The sequence below is a fragment of the Acinonyx jubatus genome, chromosome D3, assembly GCF_027475565.1.
Source record: "Acinonyx jubatus isolate Ajub_Pintada_27869175 chromosome D3, VMU_Ajub_asm_v1.0, whole genome shotgun sequence".
NCBI classification, from domain to species: Eukaryota; Metazoa; Chordata; class Mammalia; order Carnivora; family Felidae; genus Acinonyx; species Acinonyx jubatus.
Window position 1 is genome coordinate 66,961,794 of NC_069392.1, and position 18,366 is coordinate 66,980,159.

General features: G+C 57.6%; 1 protein-coding gene across 11 annotated transcripts in view; it reads left to right on the forward strand.

Annotated features, from left to right (window-relative positions):
- The window catches only part of CTIF (cap binding complex dependent translation initiation factor), a 292,743-nt gene extending 282,694 nt beyond the window's left edge, over positions 1 to 10,049 (forward strand). For 7 of the 11 annotated variants that reach the window (XM_027068933.2, XM_053205574.1, XM_027068927.2 and 4 more), the window contains 2 exons: positions 4,455 to 4,508; positions 6,003 to 10,049. In XM_027068933.2, coding sequence (XP_026924734.1) covers positions 4,455 to 4,508; positions 6,003 to 6,218 — 270 coding nt within the window. In that variant the 3' untranslated portion in view covers positions 6,219 to 10,049. The remainder of the gene's footprint in view (positions 1 to 4,454; positions 4,509 to 6,002) is intronic. The other 4 variants (XM_027068929.2, XM_027068930.2, XM_027068931.2 and 1 more) reach the window with 1 other exon arrangement.
- Positions 10,050 to 18,366: the final 8,317 nt, after the last annotated feature.

Consider the following 18,366-nt stretch of genomic DNA (forward strand, 5'->3'; position numbering starts at 1 on the left):
CGCTGCCTGCAAACGACAGGTAGGGACAGATTCTTGGGGAACCACAGATCACCCAGAGGCATGAGAGCCTCTAAGAGGGACAGTGAAAGGGGTCCCGGCGGGGAGCCCCTGTGGACTTGTGTCAAGGGCTCCTGGTTGAGGAGGCCAGCCTCTTGTCATACCGCACAGAGCAGCGGAGTGTGACTTCTGGGGAGGTTGGGAGGGACGCTGTCCAAAGCCCCTTCCGCACTAGGGTTCTGAGACCCTGCTCTCAAAAGCTGGTAATGAGAGGCCAGAACAGCATTTGCAGGGAGAATGGGAAGCGGTCTGCAGCCTCCCTGCAGATTCCCTTCGTACCCTTGCACACTGCAACTGTGAAGGAAAAGTGTGATGACCAACCCCGGTCCTCCCCCACTTCCCTGAGCAAACCCAGCAAGCCGCTTGCAAGAGGGCCTATCACACGATGTGATTGTTGGCTTCGCACAGACTTTCCCAAACAAGCAAGTGGAAGATAAGGTTGAAGGAGAGGCTCTGGGGTTGAGAACCCGCCTGTAGCTCTGCCTGAGGGCCCAGGGGGGCTACCCTCACCCTCCAGAGTCCCCCGCTACCCGCCCCCGTTCCCTAAGTCTGTTCCCTGCCCGGCTAGCCAGGAGCCAAGGCCACCAGGGACACAGCCAGGCAGGGGGAGGGTGTGGGGGGTAGTCTGGGCACGAAGAGGGGAGGAGGGATTGGAAGGGAGTAGTCCAGTCACAAAGATGCAGGAAAGAAAGACACAGACCCCGCTTTGGAGTTCTCAACTGTCATCTGGGAGCAGAGGGCAGGCCAGAACTTTCCACGCGGTTCTGTCAGCCGTTCAGACAGCCACACGGAGGGACAATCAATCACATTTCAGAACATCTAGTACTTGTCAGCCCTTACGCTTACTAGTACTTCCCATCAAGTTACCTTACTCATCCTGGGGCGCCTGGGTGGCTCAGTCCGTTAAGCGTCCGACTTCGGCTCAGGTCATGATCTTGAGGTTCATGAGTTCAAGACCGCATCGGGCTCTGTGCTGACAGCTCAGAGCCTGGAACCTGCTTCGGATTCTGTGTCTCCCTCTCTCTCTGCCCCTCCCCTGCTCTCGCTCTCTCTCTCTTTCTCTCTCTCAAAACTAAATACACATTTTTTAAAAATTTTTTTAAAAAGGTACCTCACTTGTCCCTAGAACCCCTAAGAGGCTAATCTCAGGACAGAACATGCTCCCAGGGTCATTTCAACGTGACACACACAACAAGCACTACTGAGCGCCTACTGTGCGTCACCCCGCGTTCTGGACGCTTCCGGAGCATACCTTGTTCTTCCCACGAGCTGCTAGTTCTGCCCCCCTCCCCCACTTTCCCCACCCAGCTGCCAGCACGCACTCCATCTCAAAGAGTTCCCTTCTCACCAGATTGCCCCCCACCTTTCTTGTGATTTCTAGCAACAATGTTTGTTTGAAGGATCGTTTCCCAATAAGCGCTACAGAAAACCTGTGAGGGAACAAAGTACCTTCAGAAGGAAACCCCAGCAAACCTTACAGAGCTCTCCTGATATATATGAGTCCCTATGTCCCCTGCAGATAAGTGGGGCTAGGCCCACATCCCCATGCTGATCCCATTCCAGACAGCCACAGGACCCTCCCGGGCCTCGAACCAACATCCACACCCCCCCCCCTCCTCCCCCCCGCCCCTCCAGAGCAGCTGGGTTGGGTGTGGACCACATGCCTTATGTACACCTGCTACAAGGTGAATCACTTCCACCGGCTTTTTCCAGAACCTGTTTCCTGGTCTTCACTCTAGCCTCCTGGGTCCTGTAACTGAGGGAGGCCCTTCCCTGTGTGCCCCCCACAAAGGTCCACCGGGCACCGGCTTGGCGGAAGGCTCCCCTGCCTCCCCCTTGGGGCTCTGCAGCTCCGGGAGGCAAGAAAACTCCAGAAGCAGACACTGGCTTAAGAAGGGGAGGGACAGCTGTGTGCTTCAGACTGTCCCACTGTGCCTGTGTATTGTAATTATTTAACCCGTCCCCCTGTGGGTGCACGGTAGTTTTACTGTAGTGATAGCGAAGCAAAAGCCGCGTATCCCTGTCGCGGTGCGTGCGTCCGGGTCCATTTATTCTGACAGCGATCACCAAATTGCCGTCTAGAGACCTGCGCCAGCCTCCGTTTCCACATCGGTTATAATTTTGTGTCGCGTCCCTTCCGGCGAGAGGGGCGGGGCGGGGTACCCACGTGCCCATCACTCTCGTCTCTCCGAGTGTGTGCACCCGGGTGACCTTCGGGGGAGGGGCCTCGCCGCATCCGCCCTTGCCCGCCCGCCCTCGGGCTGTCGCAGCCTGTGTGCTAGGCGCTGTGCGGCTGCGGGGACCAATCAGAGGCCCCGCCCTGGTGGGGCTTGCCTTCTAGCGGGGAGACGAACAAGTATCAACTTGTCCCGGGTGAGCTATGCGGCAGCGAGAAGTAAGCCAGGAGGTGAGCGGGGCCGGCCGGCTTCACACAGGCTGGAGAGGTGACACTGGGGCAGAGTCCTGAACAAGGGGGGAGAGTGAGGTCCGCAAGTCCGTGGTGGCCGAGAATCTGGGTGACGGGAGCACGAAGGTCTGGAGTCAGAGCCGTGGCTAGAGTAGAACAGGTTCACCAGCGGCCTCAACGCCTGTCCCTCTGTGCCACCTGCACCATTTCCTCCCCTGGACTGTCCCTTGCTCTCCGCCTGCTTTTCATTCGAGCAGGTCGAAGACTACCTCTCTGTCCATTCATCCTAAAACGATTCCGGTGTGTCGGCCAGCAAGCCCAGTTCTGACAGATACAAAGGGGAAGGAGGCCTGGTGTCTCTGGCCCAGGCCTGCTGTGGCCTCGATGCCCTGCACGCTCATTGGGCACGTGGCAAGGCTTGCCCTGAATCTTCAGCCCTCTTGAGGCGAATGCTTGTGGCTCTTGCTAAGAGGGACCCCTGGGCTGGGTGGATGGACATGACAGGAGAAGGGGAGGGACAAGGAGGATGTGTCGAGTTTGGATTTCAAGCTAGCGACAGGAATAGTCCCCCTGTGGCTTCACCTGTGCTTGAACTCATCACACCCGCATCAAGGACTTTGACTCCAGTTCTGGTTCAGGGGACGAAGATACTCATCCTAAAAATGCCTTCCTCTGGTGCCCTCCCCACCCTCCACCTTTCCTTTAAAACAAAAACCAGGGGTGTCTGGGTGGCTCAGTCTGGCTGCTGATGTCGGCTCAGGTCATGATCTCACGGTTCATAAGTTCAAGCCCCACCTTGGGCTCTGCACTGATGGTGCGGAGCTTGCTTGGGATTCCCTCTCTCCCTCTCTCTCTGCGCCTCCCGTGTACTCTCTCAAAATAAATAAATAAACTCAAAACAAAAAACAATGCATGAATCATATCAACCAACATTTAGCAAATCTTCAACGGTTGCCAGGATCTAGGCTAGGTGTTAAAGGTGGCCAAGATGAGCACAGCACTCTCCCAGGCTTCACTTGTGTGAAATGCCAAGTGGTTGGGGACATCAGGTGAGAAGTCAGTGAGAAGCAGGGGGGGGGGGGGTACCATGGGCTGGGGGTGATCCAGGAGTCTCCAAGGAAAGCTGGGAAGTGCTGTGGGCCTTGCAGAGTGGGTGAGTATGGAGAGTTCCAGCAGAGGGAAAAGTCATCCGTGGCAGATCATCTAAATGCAGGGTCATCCCACGGATGCGGTGATCAATGTGGCAGGGATGGTGGTGGAGATGTACCAAGGAGGAAGGGGACGGAGGAAGAAGTGGTCGATGGGGTTGAGAGTAAGTGGGGGAGGGGCAGAGAGAGAGGGTGACCCAGAATCCGAAGCAGGCTCCAGGCTCTGAGCTGTCAGCACAGAGCCCGACATGGGGCTCGAACCCATGGACCGTGAGATCAAGCCCCGAGCCAAAGTCAGAAGCCACCCAGGCGCCCCGTGATGTTATGTGAATTCTATCTCAGTTGAGAGAGAGAGAGAGAGAGAATAAGATGAGGCCAAGGGAAGCCTGGACAAGGGCGTGGCCAGTCCCAGCACTGAGCAGCCTGGTCATGGCCTTGGTCAGGAAGCAATTCCAACCTCTGGGTAAGTCAACACTGCTGTGGTTTTGCAGAAGAGCACTTTGATTTCTGGAAGCTTTCCTCTAGCCGGGGCCCAGGAGTGCCTGAGACCATGGCCGAGCCTCCCTCGCCCATCAGGAAGTCTTTACCCTCATTGCATTTCTCTGAGGCTTTTCTCTGACCAGGTGTTACAGCTGATGACCCCAGAGTGTTTGCTACCAAGCCATGGTCTCTAATCGCAACCTTCTGACCTGGCCTGGGCGCCCAGGCTCTATGCCCACAGTGGTCCTCCAACCGTTCAAATCCTGCCAGAGAAATCGCCGTGTCCCTGCTGCCCTCTGACCTTCGTGGGCTCTCTTCCCCGCCACACCCTGAGTAGCGTTCTCTGCCTCTCTCTTCTACAGCTCTTGCAATCTCAGGATGTGAAGGAAGACGCCGTCCTGTGCTGCTCGATGGAGGTAAGCATCTCCGACCTCAGACCTGGTGTGCCCCTCACACCTGCCAGTTGTGGCTGTGTGAGGATCACTGGACACACGCACAAGTCCCCGGCGAAGGTGTGGAGACAGGGCTGGTGGGGAATGGCTTCCTGAGTTGACGTGAACTCCTGCATCCAGAATTGTCAACCCCCAACCAGAGTAAATGTGGACAGAGTGACCGACCCACCACTAGCTGGAGAGAGAGGTGGCTGCTTCTCTAGAGAGAAGGACCACGTGCTGGCCTTGTCCACTGTGCTTCTGTGCCCAAGACCACCTTCTTCTTGCCCAGGCACGCCCCACAAATGACTTAAGAAATTCCAAGTGATGTGACCCCCCCCCCCGCCCCCAAGTATCTCCCTTGACTTTGGTGGTATGGGGTTTGCGGAAGGCGCCTGAGGTTTGAAACCGCCCCCCCCCCATGTTGGCAGCCACCTTCTTCAAAATACCCCCTTAGGAGGTGCCACTCCTGTGCCCAAAATGTGGCCACTACTCGTTGAAACTCTTCCTCTGGGATCTCCCTCGGGGGCAAACGTTGCCCTGGGAAGTCAGCCCAGCCATTTAGAATGGAGTACAGTGAGGACAGGCACGTCCAGCGTGAGCCCCCAGGGCACGTCAGGGCTGCGTGAGCATGCGTCTCAGGTGGCTTCTGTCCAGCCTCCAAGGCTACTCGCATCCCAAGGATCTCAGAGGCCAGAAGTGCTGCGACTCTGGACAACGGCCTGAGGTCTACATGATGGTCACTGTCCATTTGTGGAGCTCCAAATGGGTACCTTACATGGGACTGGGGGACGGCCGGGGCTGCACTGATGCAGAAGATTGGGACTCCTCCTTCCCTGTGGGGGCTTTTCAACATCGTCAGGGGCAGGCCCTCTGGCTGGCCTCCTGCCACAGTTCATGTTTCCCTCCTACACTTCATGTCACAAGGGTGTCCAGAGGTCAGTGCTGGGGAGGGGAGGTGGGATTGGGGGCAGGAGAGAAGGAAGGAGAGGAACAGGAGGCCTCATCCCTGCCCTCAGGTTCTGTGCAGAGACACGCAGGTCTCTCGTTTCTAGAGAGACATCGTAGCAAGTGAAAATTAACACGCTGCAGCCTGATCACCTTTGAAGGGAGCAGGTCAACCATTGAGGGTGTGGGCAGTAGTCGGGGAAGACTTCCCGTAGGAGGGAAAGCTCTTGGGTGAAAGACAGAAGAGGCATGGTCCTGGTGAGAGCTCTTTTTAGCCCCGGGCAGCAGGCAATAACCTAACCCCTTTTCTTCTTGCGGCAGATTGGTCATTAAATGTGGGCTCTCACAGTTGACTATTCCTGCCCTCCCGCCTCCCTGTTCTCCCTGTGGCACAGATGCCTGGGCCCGCACCTTCCAGAGGGATAGTCCAGTGATTTCCTGTCCCTGCCCCCAGCCCTTCTAACCCAGGTGGGTCAGCTTGCCATTCCGGAGCCCAAGCCCGGTCCTAACCCCCCACTTCTCTGCCCGCAGCTGCAGAGCACAGGCCGGCTGCTGGAGGAGCAGCTGCCCGAGATGATGACCGAGCTCCTGGCCAGCGCCCGCGACAAGATGCTGTGCCCCTCAGAGTCCATGCTGACCCGGTCGCTGCTTCTGGAGGTCATCGAGCTCCATGCCAACAGCTGGAACCCTCTGACGCCCCCCATCACGCAGTACTACAACAGAACCATCCAGAAACTGACAGCCTGACAGCCAGGGGGCCTGGCGGGCGGCCCGCGGGCAGCTGGGGCCCTGGTACACAGGGCCAGATGGACAGGCGGGAGGACAGGGGTGGCCCAGGCGGGAGAAAGAAATGGGGAGGAAAGCAGGCAGAGCCGGCGGCCAGTCTGGAGCCAGACCGGGAAGGAGTGCCCCTCATCTGAGCCCCCCCAGCCCCAAGCATGTGGCAGTTCACACCAATAAGGGAAGCATGTTTCTTTCTCATGGTGGCCCCGATCGCCCCTCCCCACGCCCGCTCCTCCCCGCCCCCTCCCATCAAACGCGTCCCCCGCAGGGCTTTGTGCGAGGGGTTTCATCTCTGTGACTCCGCTGAGGCCCTGGCAGCTCCGCACGCCGGGGTACCGCTTGGGTCAGAAAGGACCTCAGAAGGCTGAAAAAGTGGGTCGGAGACGGGCTTGCATTGTTCCTGCTGTCAGCCGCAGTCGCCAACTGCTGCCAAGCAGGCGACAGAGAGCAGATGTCCGGGAGGACAAAGGCGGGCAGGGTCCCCACCAGCCGCCCGTAATTGACGGCCTTTGTCCGCCACGGTCGGGCTGGGGGGGCTGGGGGACGGAGGCTTCTCCCCTAACCTTCACGCTGCCCCCTCCCCACTTCCAGGTCCTCCTTTTGGCCCCCAAGCCTCAGGGGGGGGGCCCAGGGGGCGGGGAGCAGGGAGGGGAGCTGGAGTTGGCGATTCTACTTGTACTCTTGTGTTTTATTGTTTTATTTTCAAAAGTCAGCTGCTTTGAAGTCTCCTCTCTCAATGAAAAGAGCCCGAGATGTGATCACACAGTCAGCGCCACGAGGACCCCCTGATTAGTGGAAGATCAAACCCGGCTCCCTCTGGAAGGACTCTAGCCACAGACAGCTTGCCAGTAGCCAATTAGGGTAATTGGAAACTTCTGCCCCGGCGGGGGTCCTGCTGGAACCCTGTGTCCTCAGCCCTTGGCTTCCAGTACCTCTGTTCTCTCATTCTAGCTGTGCTGTGTCAATGGGCCGATACTGTCGCAGGCCCCCGGGAGTGTGTATCCTGGCCCGGGGGCCTGGTGGTGAATGGGGCACCGAAGGAGGCTGGCAAATTAAAGCCCAAATGCTAGGTGATGTTGCCCGCGCCACACACGGGTCTCGTCCCAAGCTTAGTGGGGGGGCATGTGGCCGTTGGGGACTGCCTGGCACCCCAGGACTCGGTGTCTGGCTAAATGGGCTGTGCTGCTGCCCCGGCCTCATCACAGGCAGGACCCAGCAGCCCAGGCCTCCCCACAGCCAAGGTCTCTGCGCTCCGGGAGGGCTCTGGGCACTGTAGCCCCTGAGCTGTGGGGAACGGTGCGTTCATTGAGTCTTGAGCGTAACGGTCAGGTGACTAGGTGAGGCCGCCAGACAGATCTTTCCAGGCTGGGAACAGGGCTGGGGGTTCTTGAAAGGGCCAGGTCCTGGGAAGAGCCCCCTCTCTGTTGGAGGAGGATGCGGGTCGGGCTCTAGGAGGCTGGCTTCCGGGTTGTCACGGCATCCTCACAGCCCCATCTCTGGGGTCTGGAGCCCATACTTTGATAAACCCCCATAAAATGACTTCAGAGCCCAGCAGCTCCCTTTACTGAGGCTGGTCACTCCCTGTGTCACTGGAGGGCCCTGGCTGCCTGGTCCGCTCAGGCTGGCCAGGGGGTGAGGGCTGGAGGTTTCCCTTTGTGGACTCCAAGTCTGGAGGAGCAGGCAGGTCCCCCAGTACTCCCTGGCTTTCTCCACCTGCTGCAACCTGACCTTCAGCCCCGGGATGGGAGCCTTTGCCAATCCCAAGGAAGAGCGTGTTGGAGACACATGTCGGGGGCACAGGTTTACCTGGAATGGGTCAGTAGCCTCCAAGAGGCCCGTGCTGCCTCTGCCCCTGGCCTTTGCCTCCTCCCCTCTTCAAGCTTCTCCTCGCTGCCTTTCCTTCTCAGTGGGCTCCTTCAGCCCAACCTGGGGCCCCGGACGCCAGGGGCCCCATGGGAGGCCCTGAGGGAAGAGTTAGACTGAAGTTAGGGGGCTCAGAGAGGGCACCGGGGAAATCGTGGTCTCGAGGAGTCAGGCAGCCCCAGCAGGGCGCACAGCCGCTCCCTGGAAGGCCTCGGAGAGCTGTGTCTGGGCTGAAATGGGCTAGCGCCCCCGGAGTGCACAGTGTGTGTGTGTGTGTGTGTGTGTGTGCGCGCGCGTGTGTGTTTGTGAGCGCATCTGCTGAGAATGAAGCAGGGCCCCAGAGGAAGAGAGTGGCCCAGGGGAACGGGGTCTCCTGCTCTTTCCACGGGGCAGAGAGCAAGCTTCACGAAGGGGCCCCAGACACCGTGCATGCAGGGACTGATGTTCCCAGGAAAGCTGAGACCCGTGACATCGCGGGCGCCATGGACCCAATGCCTCTTCCTCCTAACGGCCTCCTTGGTGGTCTTGCCTCAGGGCCACCCCTCCTTGACTGTTAGGACCAGAGTATGAAGAAGTAAGATATAAATATGTATACATATATAAATATATTTTTAATTACGTGTCGTGTCACGGTGGCTCCAGACGTATGGTTTGCCTAGTTTATCTCCATTGCTTGAAAGTGCTTCCTGGCCAATCCAAATAACAGTTTAAGCTGTTTTTCTAAATGCAGGTTGCTGCTACTCTTTGAGACATGGAAGGAAAACGTTTAAAAAAAAAAGAAACTTTTTTTTTTAAGGAAATAAGAGTGAAACGTAAAATCTGTGACTCTGAAGCAGCTTCCCGTGGGAGACTACTCAGACAGGAGCTGAGGGCAGAAGTGGGTTCCCCACAGACCCCCTAGCCTCTCCCTAGGCCAGACCCCACCCCCCCCCCTTGTGCTGAGTGAGGAAGGCCATATCCAAGTTGACCTCTGAATGTATTTGGTGGGAGGCAAAACTGGATATTGCATTTCTAAGGCTCGTGTTGTTTTCCCTACTCGCCCGCGGCTTTCTTGGCGCAGCGAAGAGGCGAAGTCCGGCCATCTGATGTTGATCCTGTCTCGGTCTGTCCCCCCTGCCAGTCAAGACCAGATAGCCATTGTTTTCCTCCGGGGCGGCCAGCCTGCTCACCACAGCCCTGCTCCCCTCGGCCTTGTGGCTTTGCCTCAGCTCTGGGACCGCAACCCCAAGAAGGCTCCTAATCTCCCCTGGATAAGGTGGGGGCCCCACCATCCTCCGTGGGGAATGCTTACCCCACACCCAGTCTCGTCTGTTCGTCCTTCCTTAATCAGTCTGTAAACCTTTAAGGTTTAGGGATCGCCCTGTCCATCCATGTAAATGTAAATGTTGGCCGAGTCGGTATTTATTCTAATTTTTATTTTATTTTATTTTCTCTGAGGGACGGGGGGAGGGGGGGGGGAGGGGTGTGGGAAATGTACCCCTGATCGCGCCCTGGGCAGCTGCAGGGGCGGGGACCCAGACAGCCAGGCCGCCATGAGGAGCAGCCCCACGGGGCCGCCCCCAGACGCCACGTTCCAGTCCCTTATCTGGCATCAGAACCCGGCCAGTGCTCTCAGGGCCTGCCCGTGGAGTCCTGTCCCTCAGCTGCTGGCGCTCTGTTGGGACCTCTGCCTGGGCCTTTAAGGATGCAGATCAGAGAGAAGACAGCCCTCCTCTGCTCGGGACACTGGCGTAGAGGGCTGCCCACCTCGCCTGAGCCAGCTGGGAGCCTGGCAATAGGACCTACCTCCCTGGAGCAGGGGCCTGGGGCTTCCCGCCAAAGCTGCAGTAGAATCCTGCTCACGCGACCACTTTCCCTCCCTCGGTATGTCCTGCTTTCCAGCTGAACCCAAACTACAAGTGGGTTTAAAAAATAAACACCAAAAACCAAAAATGCCCTGAATCTGTGTTCTCTGTGTGTTCGGCAGAGGAAATCTTTCCCAAAGGCTTCTGTGGCCTCCACTGGTGCCGGCCGGGACCGCCAATGAGCCCCTGCCCAGGCGACGAGCTAATGAGAACATTTCCCACAGTTTGGCCATCTTGGAGAGCCGGGGCACGGTCTGGGGCCCGGGGAAGGCTGTGAAGGAGTGGTTCGGAGAATGTGGCTGGAGGGCACTTGTGCCCCCCCATCCCCCCCAGGCTGGGAACCGTGGCCTATCCAAAGTCATAGGATTAGGCCAGTCCTGCAGAAAATAGCTTTTGCACTAAAGGTTTGGTCTGCTGCACGTCCGGCCACCCCACGCCCCAAACCCACTCCTTCCTTAGAAATATCACTGGAGCATTTGACTTATTTCAGAAAGACTGACGCTTGGGCCCAGAAGCTTCTAAAAGTCAGCAGCAAGTGGCTGTCCAGTCCCAGTGGGTGAAACCAGTCTTTCCTCAAAGGGGCCCAGTGATTTATTTTCCTGTGACGATATGTCCCTTGTTTTGCACAATCCCTCTGATGGCAAGACGCTGGGGACACTGCCTCCTGGTAACAGATCCCCCTCGGGGGTTCTCGCTGGCTAGAACTTGCCAGCCTTTCACCTCCTCAGGGCAGCGACAAGCGCATCCACCCCCTTCCTGTGTCCCTGGCCTGGTCAAGATGGTGGCCAGCCCAGCCCAGAAGCCTGGTGACGGCTTGTTGAGATGGGTCACTGACTATTACTGAGTCACATGACACTGTGCAGGGACGGCCAGAAGTGCACAGATCGGTGGGGGGAGATGACATTTTAATTAAACAATGGAGATATTCGTCAAACCAAAGTGTTTACAAAAATGCAAACGTGTAGAAGCAGAAAACGGAGATCAAAGCGAAAGGTGTTTGAAGGTGGGAGAGAGAGTGGGGACATCTTACCGAACACTAGTCAACAAAAAGGGAGAGCAGATTTTTCTGGCGTGACTTAATCCTGATTCCAGAAGCTTCTAAGTTATTGAAAACTGTGAAACCCATCATCTAAATAATAAATGTTTCAGTCTTGCATTTCACCACCATCTCTGCGGATACGTGCCATGCGTCCTCCTGAGGGTAGGTTACATTTATACTGGGGTCTGTAGGAGTGGGGGGGGAGAAGAAGACCATTTAGGATGAATAAGCTAGAACGTATGCACACACACCCACATGCGCGACTGGGAAGGGCCTTTTACACGCCAAGGTAAAGGGCAGGAGAAGAAGAGATTGGGAGGGAAGAAGCGGCTATGCCTCAGTATTAACGGTCTGTCTTCCCCACAGCTCCCAGGGCCTTCGGGGCCTTCCATACACTGTTTCAGGTGGTTCAATAAAGTAGGTGGGTATTTTTGATCCCCATTTTACAGATGAGAAGGCTAAGGCTCAGAGAGGTGACACGACTGACCGACAGCCAAGGGCCAGTCCACAGGAGCGCCAGGGGCAGAGCGAGAGCCAGGGGCCCCTTTCCCGAGCCCAGAAGGCGAGCATGTCCTCAGCAGCCTCTGAGCTGACCGCTGCGGAGCGCGGCCCCAGGGAGCCGCCAGTAACACCAGACAGAAAGAGCAGTCAGCGGCCCGCTGGGACTACACGGGCAGCAGACGGAGGCTCCCCTCTGCGTCAGTGGGAAGAAGGCACATGATGAAATGCCTCAAATCAAGGGATTCGGGTGGGGTGGGGAGACCAAGCCATGCGGCAAAGTTCACGCTGTTATGTAAAAGCATCCATTGGAATATGTGCCAACTGTCCCCTTGGACTGACAGCACATCAGGGGCTCTCAAGGTGGGTGGGAGGTGAGGGACGCTTACGAGGCGTGGAGTCGATACCCGGATCGCCTGCCAACTTCTCAAACTATGCACTGGAAGAGGACACCGTATATACCACAGTTTCCAAATTCTGGCCTTAGGGAGCCCCTCTCACTCACTTGCACATGTGCTATGTGCTGAGTGGGAGAAAAGGTATTGAAGGCCGCCATCCATAGTCCAGGAATGTAGCACAAACATAACCATGAAGAGCTGTTATAGGCATGCAGATTGAATGTCTAGGAACAGCAGGCGATGACGCCTCATTCCTCACCTCCATCCGCGGTACAGGTCCCACCCGCTTCCGGAAGTTTGCACGGACCACTTCGCTTTACAAAGGACCTCCGTCAGTACCGGTTTTCCCTAACCTAAGGAAACCTGAAGATGATTTTCGCGGTTGTGAAAACGAGCAAAAAGTGAAAACGGCATTCAGCGTTGAGCCAGGATGGAGGTGCCCCCCACCCCCAGCTGCGAGAGTGGGGCTGTCCGGCTCCTCCTTCTCGAAACACGCCCAGCATCTCAACATCAACCGCCAGAGCTTTGAACCGTGTCTGTGAGCATCTGTGTCTTATCCCGGTTGATTTTACGCATCCCTTAACAAGATGTGTCCTAAGCTCTCTGTAAAGCTTGTTTGGGGGGGGGGGGGGGGGGCGGTGTCTGGGAAGGCTCAAACATTCTCCATATAAATGAGTGCCGATCGCTTCTTCACTTTATGCCGTTGCAGCTAAAGCAAGCTTTCATAGGAACAGTCCGCTTTCTTTTAACTTCTTTTCATGTTTATTTATCTTTGAGAGAGACAGAGTGTGAGTGGGGGAGGAGCAGAGAGAGAGGGAGACACAGCAGGCTCCAGGCTCTGAGCCATCAGCACAGAGCCCGGGCGTGGGGCTCGAACTCATGAACTGTGAGATCGTGACCTGAGCGAATTCGGATGCTTAACCAACTCGGCCACCCAGGTGCCCCTGAATTCTGATCTTAAAAGAAAATATTTTGTGGGCCCCTGAAAGTATCAGGTGCCCTCGCTTCCGTGCCTAATGCGTGCATCGGCCCTGGGAGGACATGGTCCCTGAGGGAGGAGTCTCACCTTTCCCTGCCACCCAGCTGAACTTGGGGCGAGCAAGGCAGAAGACGGTGGCTGGAGGGGGCCGGCGGGGAAGCTCACGCTACAGTCTTCCAGGCAAGTTGTTGGGAAGCGGATGCGATGGTGCGTCTTCTGCCCCAGATGGGCTGCTGGGCACACAGCCCGGAGTGCATCGCGAGCAGCTGCGTGTGCCTGACCCAGGAGACTGGCCCAGAGAATCCAAGCGTCACCCAGCACTTGCTCCTGTCCACAGCACTGTCCTACACATACCCTCATACGGGCTCACCGGAGCCCCGGAAAGGAAATAAATAAATTCTTTCTGCTCGTTTTACATCTGAGGACACCGAGGCTTAGAGAACCATTATGGCTGAATGGTGTGTCCGCCAGGGCTGGGCACATAGCTGGGCAAGGGGACTCCGGCACAAAGGTGGCCAGGATCCTGGATCCTCAGCCTGGTCCCCATACATGTTTTCAAATACACATTCTTGTCTGATCCTCATAATAGCTCTACCAAATGACAGACATTTTTGACTCCATTTTTTTTAATGTTTATTTATTTGGGGCGCCTGGTGGCTCAGTCGGTTAAGCGTCGGACTTCGGCTCGGGTCACGATGTCACGGTTTGTGAGTTTGAGCCCCACGTCGGGCCCTGTGCTGACGGCTTGGAGCCTGGAGCCTGCTTCGGATTCTGTATCTCCCTTTCTCTCTGCCCCTCCCCCGCTCATAATCTGTCTCTCTCTCTCTCTCTCTCTCTCTCTCTCTCAAAAATAAATAAACATTAAAAAAATTGTTGTTTAATGTTTATTTATTTTGAGAGAGAGAGTGCAAGGTGGGGGAGGGTCAGAGAGAGAGAATCCCAGGCAGGCTCTGTGTGGTCAGCACGAGCCCAATGCGGAGCTCGATCGCAGGAACCTTGAGCTCATGGCCTGGGCGGAAATGAAGAGGCGGCTGCTTAACTGACTGAGCCGCCCAGGCGCCCTTTTGACTCCATTTTAAAGGTGGGAGAAACAGGCTCAGCAAAGCAGAGTGACAAAGCCATGTCATGTGACCGGTAGGCACAAAAGTCATGCCTGGCAATGCTGCCTTCCTCACCCTGGGAACCATCTGGTGGGCATGTATGGGGACCAGGCTGAGGATCCAGGATCCTGGCCACCTTTGTGCCCGAGTCCCCTTGCCCTGCTACGTGCTCAGCCCAGATGGACAGACGCACCAGTCCCCAGGGACAAACAGGGGCTCAGGCCAGGGATCTGGGGCCTGGTGGTGATCCAGCAGGACATAGAGGGACGCGGCCCTCGAGGGTAAACAAATGGATGGGAGAGAGGTTCACGGCCTGGCATGGAATCGTGGCCTTTCCCACCTGACCAGGGCGAGGGGTGGATCCTGCCTTGGGCTTGGCTCAGAGGAAAAGGAGAAGTTCGGGGGGCTGAGGAGGGACAGTAACTCCGGAAGCATGTCAGGGGGAGAGGAAATGGTGCTCAGCATCTGTGTCCATTAACTATCGCCAGGCAACTCTGGGTGACTAATTATTGCAAGCTTGAAACCTCAGAGACTAACAACACTGATGTTGACTGCTCTTCCTGATGGATCTACAGATGGGTTGGGGTTTGGATGACCTTGGCTGGCTGGCAGGGGAGTCAAGCCCAGTCTCTGGACCTTGGACAGTGGTTGGAGGTACAATCAGGCACCTTCCCTTAGTGTTACTTCTTCCAGGAAGTTCTCCCTTACTGACTCTCCCCCGCTGGGGTCCCACAGCTTCTAGGGACGTTCCTATGACAGCTCTGCTCACTATGTGTGACCACTGGCGTGTAGATGGCCGGTGCGCACTGACCATGAGCTTGACCTCATCCCCTGTGCATCTATCTATCTCAAGCACTCAGCCCGGGGCCTGGCCCAAGCAGGTCCAAGCAAGCATGTGGGGGGACAAGTGGGTGAACTGTTAACAGTGAGGTCCAGGTAGTAAGTGACAGAAGGGCTTGGGGACGGAAGGGCTAAGCTACCAGAGCAGGAGAGGGGTAAGGGGACCCCACGTGGGACGGGGACGTCCAGTGGAGGGGGCTGGGGCTGGCCTTGGGGTCCTGAGGTCTAACAGTCCAGAGAGGCCCGGGGGTGGGGGACTCTCCTGTGTTGTGGCCAGAGCCACGGCGAGCAGAGCCGGGGCCTTTGTGTGAAGGAGAAGATGCCCTTCCCCCCCGAGGGTCACGGGTCCTGGCCGGGACTCGTGAGCTGCCACACACCCCCTCAGCTGGGCCCGTGGGTAGGACACAACCTGCGCACCGCGCGTGAGATTTTCTGGGGCGTGGGGGCGTGTGTGTGCATGTGCGAGGTGCACGCGGGGGACGGGTGTGTGTACGTGACTTGTGTGTTTTGTGCTGCAGTTTCCGAGTCCCCCGGCCGCTTGGCCTCTGAGCAACGAGGGCTGGGAAGCAGAGGCGTGAGGGTCCCGAGTCCAGAACTAGAAACGGGGTGTCTTCCCGAGGAGGTGACAGGGTTCTCGCCCTGCCACCTGGGAACGGGGCTGATGGGAGGCCCGCCACATGCCACGAACGAGCTGATGGTCCCCAGTTGGGGAGGCCACACGCTGGCCTTCTGCTCAGGCGAGGCCCTCCTCCCTCAGGGGACTGCTTAGCTGGGGTGGGGAAAGGTGTGGGCAGACTGGAAAGAGGAATCTGGGAAGGCAAACGGCCCCAGGCGGCTGGGGGTGCCCGGTCACAGAAGCCCATGGCTCAGCCAGACACCCAGGAGGGCCTCTGGCCGTGACCGCAGGAGGGGCTGCCCTTGCAGAGGCCTGATTCGTCAGGGCAGGGGCTGCACAGGACCACCGAGGGAAGACTCGGCTGCCATTCCTGAATGCTCTGCGGTCCCGGTCAATCAGACCCAGCCACCTGGGCAGCGGGCTTCCTCCCGTGAGTCGCACTCCCCGTCCCCACCCCCCGCTGCCCAGTCAGCTGCTAGGATGGGAACATCGTGGAAACTGCAGTCTCAGAGAGGACTCTGCAGGACTTGTGTCTTCACCTCTCCCAGTGATGCTAAGACTGGGCCACAGGGACAGGGAAGCTGTGCTTCCAGGTTTCTGACCCTCACCTTGAGACACAGCTGGGCTCGTGGGGTCCGTCCGGGAGACCATCTGTGGCTCTCGATGCCTGACGTGAGCAGGGGTCCCTACCTGACCCTTGCTGGGGAGAAGACGCCCCCCAGGAGAGCTGTGCTAAAACCAGAATCGGGTCTGGAGGGGACAGACGGCTTGCTCGGCTTTCCCTGCTGAAGCTGCCCCAGGGATATCGGGCTCCCCTTTGGGAACTCAATGTCATGAGGCCCCTGGCCAAGGATGGTCAGCAGGCCGGGAAGGTGAGGGGAGCAGGTGCTCCGTGAGCAAGGAGAGGCTGCAGGAACTCCGGGTGCTGCCTGAGAACGTGCGGCGGTGGCAGGGAGGGGGACGCACCTGTCCTCACAGCTCTGATGCGCCATCTCGGGGGAGAAGGCATGGGGGGCTGGACACCGAGAGGGGACAGCAGACACCCTGATTCAAGGACGGTATGGGGTCCAGCCGGTGGTGCGGCAGGGAATGGCTGAGGGTCCACACGCAGGAACGAGCCCCCGCACGGAGGTTCCCACAGGAGCCCCGGCCTACCCCCCCCCAAAAGTGCAGGAGGAACCCCTCCTCTGCGCCACAGAGCACGCTGAGGCCCTGAGGGGGAAAGGTCACAATGGTAGCAGCTAACAGGCATCCGACTGGGCCCTCGCCAGCTTCCCACCAGACCCGGGAGGTGCAAGCCGCACTTCACAGACACTGGGGGAGGCTAACTGGCCCCAGCTCACACCTCTAGGCAGAGGACTCTAACAGGGTCCCCTCTGCCTCCAAGCCCTTGCTGGTGACTCCAAACCCCGAACCTCAGCGTCCCCCACTGAGAACTGCAGACAGTCTCTTCCAAAAGCGTGTGGTGAGGCTGACAAGTCGCTTAGTGTCTCTGAGACTTCGTTTCCTCTACTGAAATGGGGAGATATTACTATTTACCTCCTCGTCTTCGCGGGAGATTTGGATAAAGCGTGCGTGTCCTCTGAGCGCCTCCCAGATGACAGCTCTCTTCCCTCTTGGCCACCAGGTTCTCCTGTCTCACTGGCTGCGTGGGGCTCTTTCAGGTACTGGATATGCCTGAAAGTTGTGTCCACTCTCCCACTGGGATCTGCCAGCATTGGGGTTGGGGTGGGGTTGGGGTGGCTTTGCCCCCCGCCCCCCGGACACACTGACAAATGAGCTGATGTGTCACCCACACATAATCCGCACTCCCCACCCCCCCCCACCAAGCATCCATTAGCTGACCCTGCGTGCCTGCTGGGTGCAAGACAGAGACACGGAAAAGGTCCCACCCCCCACAACCCTACCCTGCGCCCACTGCCGGCATTCTAGACAAGCACTTAGGACAACCCTCTTCTGTGCACCCCCTGTGTGCCAGGTCTGTGCTGGGGATGGGGACACGATGGGGATCAGGCAGTGGGGGCTGGCTGGCAGAGGACGCGGGCCTGTAAAGGAGGGACGGTGAGGTGCAGGGGACGAGTGCACAGAGCTGCGTGCTCCAGTGATGAAGTCATTAATCCCTGGGCAGGGAGGGGCCCGCATCAGATGGGTGGCGGACCCAGCACAAGGGCTCGGCCTCAGGGTGGGCTCGCCGTGTGTAAGCAAGTGCCATGTGGGGTCAGGCGGGTGATAGGTAAAGCCACGCACGGGCAGGGACAACCATGCTGGCGGAGGACCTCTGGAAGGCAGGGAGTCGCGGTGGGCAGGCAGGAGAGGTCTCAGACGTGCCGGGGAATGAGAGGCCAGGTCTGTGAGGAGCCTGGGGTAAACGGTAGGAGCGGTGACCAGGCTGAGTCACCAGTGAGTAGAGCTGGGGTTCAATACAGGGGAAAACAGGAGTTGTTGGAGGCTCCTTCCTTAGGCAGAACAGATTAAAGGCGAGAGAAATGGAAAACCAGTCAATTATGCAGGCACCTTAATGGGGAACGGGGACTCAATCAGGATTCCTGGGTTCTGATTTTCATACAGGGCTGGCCCTCCCTACCCCAGGTGCCCAGCAGTATCCCGAATGGAGGTGTCCTTAGTGTAACTTACGTCTTTTAACAGAAAACCGTTCTCAACAATTTTTTTCGGTGGAAAACCTTCCACGAGGGATCATACGCATCCGAGTTCTCGAACAGGGGCTCTGTGTATTTCACCCTTTGTTGATGACTCAGGGTCATTTCGACAACACTAATTAGTAGACCGGCCTGTAATACTGAGTTACCCTCAGGGATTATCAAGGTATATCCAGGCTGCTTTGCTTTTTTTAATAGCTGCATCTGCCTTTTACAATTTTTCTGCCTCCTCTCTCATCATAAAGCTCTTCGTCCTACTATCAGAATGCCTGTTGTGG